Below are 9,389 nucleotides of genomic sequence, written 5' to 3'. Positions count from 1 at the left end.
GATTTCTTGGATTACGTTTACTTATTTGTGTGGGAGGGAGGTACACACACGGAGGGCAGGAGACAACCATGGGAGTTCTTCCCTTCCAATGTGGGGGGTCCCCTGGGATCAAATTCAGGCTGTCAGGCTTGGTGGCAAGGGCCTTTACCAACTGAACCATCTTACCAGCACAACTATGATTATTATAAATAATAATAAAGCAAATTGAAGCCAATTGTTAGCTCTTCCTTAAAAACATTTTTTTAATGGTCCAACAAAATCAGTTGGGGGGCTTCCATCTGAATAAATGAGCCTGTACCCTTCTCCACAAAATGCTCATAAAAAGTCTAAATATTGTATGAGACATTGTATGGGCCTCTTTCACATCTGTGGTTTATAGTTCCCAAGTGCTCAACATCTGGCATTTTCACTTCTGGGTGAGAGAAAAGGCATTCTGGTCCATCAGTTCCCCCACTCGCTCCTGGAGGACATTAACCAGCTCCGCAATGACAAAGACGTGTGTGTCATCAATGTCTTGAATGATGAACTTCTTCCCCAAGGCATTGGACTCATCCAAGTACAGCAAGAACTGCTTCATGGCAGGGTCACTGCAGAGACAAACACAGATTATAGGACGTCCTGTGGTCACCCACACCACCAAGACTGGAGCAATCACACTTGCACATGATGAATTTTTAAGATGATTTTTAAAGTTCGGAACTATTATCCAATGTCTCATTTTCTCTCAGCTTAAAGTATTAATGATTTGTAGCCATGACTTCACGTTAGAAGTCGAGTCAGGACAACTGTAAGAGAAAGGCACAAGAAGAGAAACCATGGCTGTCCCTCTGCAGTTGAACGGGGCCTGAACTACAGCTCCCTTAACTGATTGAAAAAGCAATGTCCAGAATCACGGACAGCACAGGGAGAAACAAAAAGGGCAGAAGCGGCAGTTCTAGGAGCCCAGGGCGGGAACAAGGCCAGTGGAACAGGCTTCTTCCAGATGGCTGATGGACAGAGAAAGGGCCCGCCCACAGGACAGGAAGTCAGAGCCCTTGCTTCTCAGACTCACTTGCCCTCTGCCTATATAAACGTGGTGAGGGAGGAAGGAGCAGAGGGTGGGAGGGAGAGGGGGCTGGCAAAGATCCTTAGTGTAGTATGGTGCCCTAGAACCAAGCTGCTTCCTCCTTTCCCAGCAAACACGGCACCACAGGGACCCAAGTGGTGACCTTGGCCACACTTCACTCTCCAAGCCCTTCTGTCCTTGACTGTCTTCGGTTCTACAAGGATCTCAAAACAGCCTATGAAAACCACACACTGTTTTCTTGAGGAATGCGCTTCTCACAGTGGGACGAATAGTTGGTTTGTAAACTCAATCAGTTCTAAATGTAATACAGTAATAAGCATAAATGGGAGGTCATAAAAATAATAAAATTGACATCTAAGTGAAGTATAGTATTTTGCTATTGTTTAAGCTCAATACATTCACAGCTGATGCCAATTACTCTCAATAATTCCCTTCTAAGAGGTGTTAAAAACAGCACTGGCTAAATGGATATAACACCTAGTATCTCTACATTTTTCTAAATGAAATGAATTTACATAATTCAGTGAAGAGCTAAACCACTGGACCCAAGGAGTGCTGTGGCACTCCCCTCAGGGCTGAACCATGCTGCCAATGTTTTAAAAACGTTTGCCGATGGCACGTTATCCCTCCAGCTCAGCTGTATCTTGTAATATCTTCACTGTAAGCCTTCCTGCCTTTCCCACATCTCAGTCTGGATTCACTGCTGCAGAGACCCAGAGGGCACTGGCCTCGGAAAGCCTCGGAAAGATTGTTTAAGGGACATTTGCTATGAAATGTAGAAAGCTTGGAATATTGTAATCTGAAGCCAGGAGTAGGGGTAGTGGGGTGGTGGTGGTGCACGCCTTTAGTCCAGCAGTGGGGAGGCAGAGGCAGGAGGATCTCTGAGTTCCAGGACAGCCTGGTCTACAGAGTGAGTTCCAGGACAGACAGGACTACACAGAGAAAACCCTGTCTTGAAAAAAAACCAAACCTAAAACCAAAGGTGGGGGGAGGAAGAATATCTTCTAACCCAAATAAAGGACTGCTTTTTTTGCTTTTTTTTTTTTTTTTTTTTTTTTTTAAGTAGAGGGAAGGCTCTGGGAGAAACCTACCAGCAAAGGAAACTTTACAAGAACTCATAACCCAGTGATTATGTCCATATTCGGTAGAGATCCTGGGATCAGGAATATTAAATAGGAAAAACATTCTCTGCTCTGGAAATGTAAAGGGCAGACATGATCAATCTGTCATCAATAAACGCTTCTCCCAGCGTACTGTAAGTACGGTGTGAGGACTGGGGCGTGTTGCTAGTGGCAGAGCATCTGTGTGGAGGGTCAAGCTCCAGCACCGCAAACAGAGCGGGACTGTGAAAAGCACAGAGAGTACCACGGTGAGCCCAAATGATGCAGTTAGCTGTGAAACAAACAGAAAATTTTACTGCCCAACCATGTCAGCACCCTTCACCTAGCAGAATGACAAGTGTGGCTTTGTGAATGGAAGCCATCCTTCCAGTAACACTTAGCCAACTGGCATGTATTTCTTGAAAATTTCTATCCCTGGGTGAGGAGGGAACGCAAACAGGCTCTCCAACCAGAGTCCAAGATGTGAGGGACGCTGGGGGAGGCTGAAGGTTTCTGGGTACCAACAACTCGGAAAAGCAGGCATAAAAGACACAGTTAGGTATCTCAGCAGACTGTAAGGGCAGCGGGAGTGGTGATGGTGGGGGTGACGTGGCAGAGACAGAGCATTCGGGGTTACAGAGTTAACCAGACACAAACACATTTCATTTCCAAAAGCACTTTCTAAATTTAAGTTTTCCCAACCTGAGATTTCACTTTGGAGTCCAGCAAATTGTAGGCACTGGATAAATATGTCAGTCAATTCTTAAGAGAAAGAAAGTAGCGGGATCCACAGCTCCTCACATCCCAGCAAGGGTTTACAGCTGCAGACACACAGCCCTAAGTGACAACAGCCTTAGCTTACACATGGGAAGCCTCACTTCAATCCTCCTATCTATGTCTCTCCCTGTAGTGACAGAAAGGCTAAGAGAATATCTTGGGATTTAGGCTGAGGTCACAAAATCTGATTCACTTCCTTTAACAGGATCTGCTCAGTACACACATATATGGATGTTTACATTTTCGTCACAAATGTGTAGGAACTGTTCTGGTTGCTTTGGAAACGTGGCCCTACTAAGGAAGTAAAGGTTGACAAGTCAAATACTGTCAAAGAAGAACAGACTGGTGTTCTCTTAGTTCCACTTGCTCCTCACGTACACTAAAAGCTTCTAAGCCAGGCTGTAAGTGTTGGCTCGTTTCACACTACACAGTCCTCCAGTTCGTTTATTGTACAGTCAAGTAGCTCAGTTTCCACCTCCCTCACAAACTGTCTGAGGCAGCGCCAAACCGACTGGTAACTGCACACCAGAGGTCAATTTCAGCACCTGGAACTGAACATCGAGAGGCTGGGTGCATGTCTGCTTCAGTCTCCGTAACTGCCTTGGTTGGCTATTTAAGAAAATGCTAGGTGTGAACCTGGGGGTGATGGCGGGTCCCCAAAGAGATACTTTCACTAATCTCATCTTGCCATAAAAGTACAAATTTTCAAGTATTTAAATAATTCAGCCTTAGATGTTTTTCTTTGTTTTGAGAGGGTGGGGTGGGAGGGAGCTTAGGACTGAATCACATAAAGCACAAGCTGGCTCGCTGAGCTGTACCTCCAGGCTCCTGGCCTTATACTGTGCTCTAAGATAAACCCTGGGAGGAAGGAATCTTAATACAACCAGACGCTTTGATATTTAAGTTCATCAAAGGCAGAACTAAATGGCCGCCATTAATAGTCTGGCTTAACTGCTTTACCGTGGGCTACGTAAGATTTAAGAGGTTGCTGTTTTGGATTAAGATCCTATACAGATCAGGCTGAAAATAAAATGCAATTGCTCATGCTTAGTTTCCAAGTCACTAAGCTAGAACAACCCTTTATCTGATCTGCAGGGAAAACAGAATTAGTGATGTGACAGATTTCTCCAACAGGCCTGTTCTGACATGATAATTAAGCTGCTTGGCTTAATCTATGCAAAACCCCGCCCTCCTGCAGTTAGCCAGTTATTTTTCTATGGTTCTCACTTTCCTTATTTTCAGGTGAAGGTTCTCGGGCTGGTGTGCAGCTAATGGCAGCAATGGTGAAGGATGCACAAAGCCTTGGGTTCTGCAATTGCTAAGAATTCTTCAAATCACAAAGAAGGAAAAAAAATGTTACAGTAAGCTCTGCAGTCTCAGGGGTGCACTGGGGGTAGGGTGGGAGGGGTGGGGGTGGGGTTGAGCAACCTATCCCTGATGATGAGGGATTGTACCCCAACGTGGTATATAATCCACCACTTCATGAAAACAACTCTCTATGCCCCCAGTACTCACCTCATCCGACATCTCCTGGTTCAGCCCTAATACCTCCCTGAACTCTTTCCTGTTCTAGATTCCCTCCTACCTCAACAGTTGGTGGTTGTTTTTTAAACTGAATCGTAGAATCTCATCTTCCCAAAGTCTAAATCTGCACTATTTCTATGGTAGCCCATGTTACAACACAGCATTTGATATGCTGTAAAAATAAAAGATACTGGACTTTGAAGATATTTTTTAAGACTTAATACATGGGGTTGGAGAGAAGATTTTGTGGTTAAGAGTACTTGTTGCTCTTGCAGAGGACCCAGGTTCAGTTCCCAGCACCCATATGGTGGCTCACAACCTGTTCCTATCTCCAGATCCAATACCCTCTTCTGATCACCTCGGGCACCAGGCACAGATAGGGGCATCACTCATACACATAAAATAAAAATAAGGACTGACTTGGGCTATCTGGGTTAAACACTTCACCCGTTTCACCTCACGCTTTAATGTAGTTACTAGACAATTTAAGACTATATATGGGGCTTAAACTGTATTTCTACTGGCCAGTGCTGCTCCAAATGCTGCAGGTTTCCTAGGATTTGACCTTGCTCCTCCCTCAGCTTTACCCTCACAGTAAAAGCACCACCACCTACACAATGACTCACAATATGGAAACAGAAAAAGAGACAGCAGCATTTTCGACAAAGGGAGCGCGTGTCCAGAGAGCAGGGCTTCCAAACAGCCAAGGGAAAGCTGGACAGAGTTCAAGCCTCAGCAGGAAGGGACAAAAGGCCTGTAGTTTACGTTACTTTGAGGTACTCAGCTCTACAAACTATTGTGGCTTCTTGCTTCTCCTCTGGAAGCTATGCTAAGGAGTTTAAAAAACCTGCTCAAATTGGCTCTCATTTCTTTCCAAGGAGCACATTCTGTAGTGGCAAGGACTTAACCAAGTTCCTGTATCATTTTATTTTTTACTCTTCTAATTTTTTTTTCTTTTTCTTCTTTTTTTCAGAGCTGAGGACCGAACCCAGGGCCTTGCGCTTGCTAGGCAAGCACTCTACCACTGAGCTAAATCCCCAGCCCATATTTTTTACTTTTCAAAGACAAGGTTTCACTATACAGCCTTGGCAGGCCCAAAACTCACTATGTAGACCAGGCTGGCCTCGAACTCCTAAGAGATTGGCCTGCTTCTATCTCCTGAGAGCTGGGACTAAAGACTGCCCTACCTTCCTGAATCCTTCTAAACCTTAATCTAGGCAAGTACTGATGGTCTGAGAATAAAGTTTCTCTAATCAAGGCTAATCTAATACACATGTCTCTGATGAAAAACTGTTGGAAATAATGCTAATTACATTCATTTAAAAGACAATAAAATGTAACATCAGTGAGAAAACTTAGCAACAAAGTCTGTCCCACTCATAAGAAAGCTTATGGAGCCGGGCGGTAGTGGCGCACGCCTTTAATCCCAGCACTCGGGAGGCAGAGCCAGGCGGATCTCTGTGAGTTCAAGGCCAGCCTGGGCTACCAAGTGAGTTCCAGGAAAAGGCGCAAAGCTACACAGAGAAACCCTGTCTCGAAAAACCAAAAAAAAAAAAAAAAAGAAAGCTTATGGAAATTCAAGTTGAAGCCTTGATTTCATTTATATCAACAAAACAAAAATTTGGAAACGGCGTATATACATAACAAGATCCAACGTGTAAATTTAAAACTCATGAAGTTTGAAAACTACAAACCATTCTATAAGGACTCCTTTCAAGACGTTGACCATCTTTCCCCAGGCAGACGGTGCAGATGACCTCAAGAATGCTAAAATAAATAAATTTAATTTAATTTTAAAAGGATAAAGTGACACAAAATGCAAAAATTTCAACCTACTTTGGGGATTTACATCTTAAAATAAAAAATTAAATGTCAGTATTAAAAAGCTAACATTGACATAACAGGTATTCCCATTTTTACCAATGCTAAAGCAGATTACTTGGAATATTAATAAAGCACAAATCCTACTTGCAAACAAATTCTAGCTGGGCGGTAGTGGTGCATGCCTTTAATCCCAGCACTTGGGAGGCAGAGGCAGGCGGATCTCTGTGAGTTCGAGGCCAGACTGGTCTATGGAGAGAGTTCCAGGACAGGCTCCAAAGCTACACAGAGAAATCCTGTCTCGACCCCGCCCCCCAAAATAAAACAAAAACAAATTCTACTCATGGCTAATTGATCCTTAAAAAGTAAGCTTCAAGCCCGTTGCGGGTGGTGCACGCTTTGAATCCCGGACTATCCAGGACTACATAGAGACCGGGACTCAGAACAACAACAAAAAAGCTCCATTCCAAATCCAGGAGCCCAACACAAATTATATAGGCTCATTATTCAAATGTTTTCTTTTTATATCCAGGAGAACGATATAAAGGCAAGATTCCGGGGAGGGCAGAAATTACAAAATGGTAGTTCTGAAAAGGGCCTCAAAATCACAGTGATCCACCACCTCATTTTACCGATGAGACCAAGAACCTCATCAAAGTAGGTCATTTTAATTTACAAACATCTAGATCTCCAGATCTTGTGTTCTTTTGATCAATAAACTGCATCCTCCAAAGATCTGCATCGGAAGGTCCCTGAGTGAGAGCCAACCTAAAGATCCCTTTAGTGTCTACACCCAGGCAGGAAAACCGTGACACAATGCGTGACGGCCCCGCGGCCCCCACATCTCAGGCCTCAGGAAGGGTGCGGGACTCCGACCCGCCCACAGGCCCGGGAGGCTCCGTGTCTTTCCTCCTCCTCCTCCCCTCCTTTTTTCCGAGGAGCCCCCACGCAACCTACTTCTTCCAAGCGGCTCAGAGCCTGCAGCGTTCCTCCGCCCACACGCCCAGGAACCGTCGTGGCGTCGCCGACCCACTGCGCCTGCGCCGCGCGTCATCGCGCCCGCGACACGCTAGTGGGTGGGGCGATTCTCTGGGGGCGGGGCTCGAGGGCGGGGCCAAGCGCTCGGGGGCGGGATCACGTGCCTACAGCCGCCGGGCCAGGGCGCAGGTCACAAGTGGCGGCGGAGGGTGGGCTGTGTAACCGACTGTGTCCACCGGGAGCGGAGTCCAGGAGCTGGCAGGTAGGACGGACGGGCGGGCGGGCGGGCGGGCGGGCGAGCGGGCGAGCGGGCGAGCGGGCGGGCAAGGGCGTCCCTGCAGCTGAGGGCGGGGAGGACCGTAGCCCTGCACCGACACGGCTCCCCGTGAGGTCGCGCGGCCTCGGAGGGACCCGGTGACCTGCCGCGGCCCTTAGGGCCTGATTCTGGCCCTTTTCTTGAATGAATGATCGCTGCGCTTCTCTGGTTGCTCCTGAGGCTTGGAGGACAGCACCTGCGTGCAGGTGAACCCTCCCGGGCTCTGTGATCTCATGAGCCACACCTGCGTCTTTCAGGCCACATCTTGCACGTCTTTGACCTCGGAGACTGATTAGTTGGAAAGCTGATAGGTTTCTAAACCCAGTGACCGTCATTTTAAGGTGAAGGCCTCCAGAAGGTTCTGAAGTTAATCCCATTCCCAAATTCTGATCTGTAGGCTTTTTATTATTTCTAATAATTAATTTTTAAATTTTATTTGCTTTGGTATTTTGCCTGCATGTATATCTATCTGTGAGGGTGTATGTCTGTGGGAGAGTGTCGGATCCTGGAGTTAGAGACAATTGTTAGCTGCCATGTGGGTGATGGGAATTGAACCCCGGTCGTTTTAACACCTAGCCGTCTCTCCAGGCCCTGATCTGTAGTCTTAATGGAGCTGTGTTCTCAGCAGTTGAGGCAGGAGGTAGTTGTAGCTTCTTGGTCGTTATATTCCCACATTTAAACTCATGCTGACTTTTGCTTCACACATGTCTCCTCCCTCTAACCAGCCTCGCTCGCCCTTCCACTTATTTCCCTCTCTCGGTTCCTCAAATTTTTAATTTTTTTTTTTTATTGCGTTTATGTGTGTAGGTGGCATGCGTGTGCCAGAGTGCACAGGTGGAGAGGTCAGAGGACAATTTGAAGGAGTCAGTTCTCTTCCAGCATGTGGATCCATGAGATGGACCTCTCAGTTCACCAGGCTTGGCAACCCTGGTCCCTCAAACATTTTCCTGCTTAATAATTTATTTAAATTTATTTTATGTGCATTGGTGTAAAGGTGTCAGATCCCCTGCAACTGGAGTTACAGACAGTTGTGAGCTGCCATGTGGGTGCTGGGAATTGAACCCAGGTCCTCTGGAAGAGCAGTCAGTGCTCTTAACCACTGAGCCATCTTTCCAGCCCTGTACTCACTCTTTTAAAATCGCCCCAAGTTTACTCTTCCCAAGTGTCTTTACTTTCTTTCTGCCGCAGTGGTAATTCCCAGAGTTCTTCTAAACAGATAGCAACACAGTGACTCTAAAGTTAGGTAGAAGTGTCAGGAATCTCAAAGAGCTCATCCTCAGAAGGAAGAGCAAGCTGGGTACGGTACCTGAAGCTTAGAATTCTCTCTCTCTGGACACGGAGGCAGCAGAATCCCGAGTTGGAGGCCAGCCTGGGCTACATAGCAAGGTCCTGTCTCAAAGATATAAAAGGATCAGAGCTGGAGCCTTTATGTGACCTGGCTTCGGGACTTGGTATTCATAGCCAAGCTTGCACCTTCCTGTGCTGCTTATTAGGATAGAGAAATAGGTCAGCTGGGTGGGATGGAGTCCAGAAACAGGCCCATGTTACATAGAGTTAGTTAACTTTTGAATAAGGCACTGAGCTATTTCGTTGGTGAGAACATTGTTTCAACATTTTATTGGAACTATTGGATCTCCATGTAGAAAAAAGTTCACTTATCATCAAAATACATAAAAACTTAACTGGGCAGCAGTTAAGATCACTGGCTGCTCTTACAAAGGACCCATTTGTGTTTCCCAGCACCCACATGATGGCTCACAATCATCCATAGTTTCAATTACAAGGGATCTGCTACCCTCTTCTGGCC

General features: G+C 46.1%; 2 protein-coding genes across 4 annotated transcripts in view; one reads left to right on the top strand and one right to left on the bottom strand.

Annotated features, from left to right (window-relative positions):
- Nucleotides 1-214: 214 nt before the first annotated feature.
- Nucleotides 215-7,379, bottom strand: Gtf2h5 (general transcription factor IIH subunit 5). 3 transcript variants are annotated; one of them, XR_009381033.1, is made up of 4 exons: nt 7,246-7,287; nt 6,162-6,234; nt 4,171-4,270; nt 477-587 (listed from the first exon to the last, which is right to left on the bottom strand). XR_009381033.1 is itself a non-coding variant. In XM_059272816.1 (3 exons), the coding sequence occupies exons 1-3, from the start codon at nt 7,340-7,342 to the stop codon at nt 407-409; spliced, it is 351 nt and encodes a 116-aa protein (XP_059128799.1). In that variant the 5' UTR covers nt 7,343-7,379; the 3' UTR covers nt 215-406. The 3 variants fall into 3 exon arrangements, 2 of the variants coding, with proteins under 2 accessions (XP_059128799.1, XP_059128800.1); XM_059272816.1 differs by lacking the exon at nt 4,171-4,270 and having other exon boundaries at nt 215-587; nt 7,246-7,379; XM_059272817.1 differs by lacking the exons at nt 4,171-4,270; nt 7,246-7,287 and adding an exon at nt 6,969-6,987 and having other exon boundaries at nt 215-587.
- A 44-nt stretch (nt 7,380-7,423) lies between these two features.
- The window catches only part of Serac1 (serine active site containing 1), a 38,204-nt gene continuing 36,238 nt past the window's right edge, over nt 7,424-9,389 (top strand). Inside the window, exon 1 of the mRNA XM_059272818.1 lies at nt 7,424-7,528. The gene's annotated coding sequence lies outside the window, so the exon portion shown is untranslated. The remainder of the gene's footprint in view (nt 7,529-9,389) is intronic.

Source organism: Peromyscus eremicus, chromosome 8b (assembly GCF_949786415.1).
Source record: "Peromyscus eremicus chromosome 8b, PerEre_H2_v1, whole genome shotgun sequence".
Taxonomy (NCBI): Eukaryota; Metazoa; Chordata; class Mammalia; order Rodentia; family Cricetidae; genus Peromyscus; species Peromyscus eremicus.
This window is presented reverse-complemented; position numbering and strand designations above follow the sequence as displayed.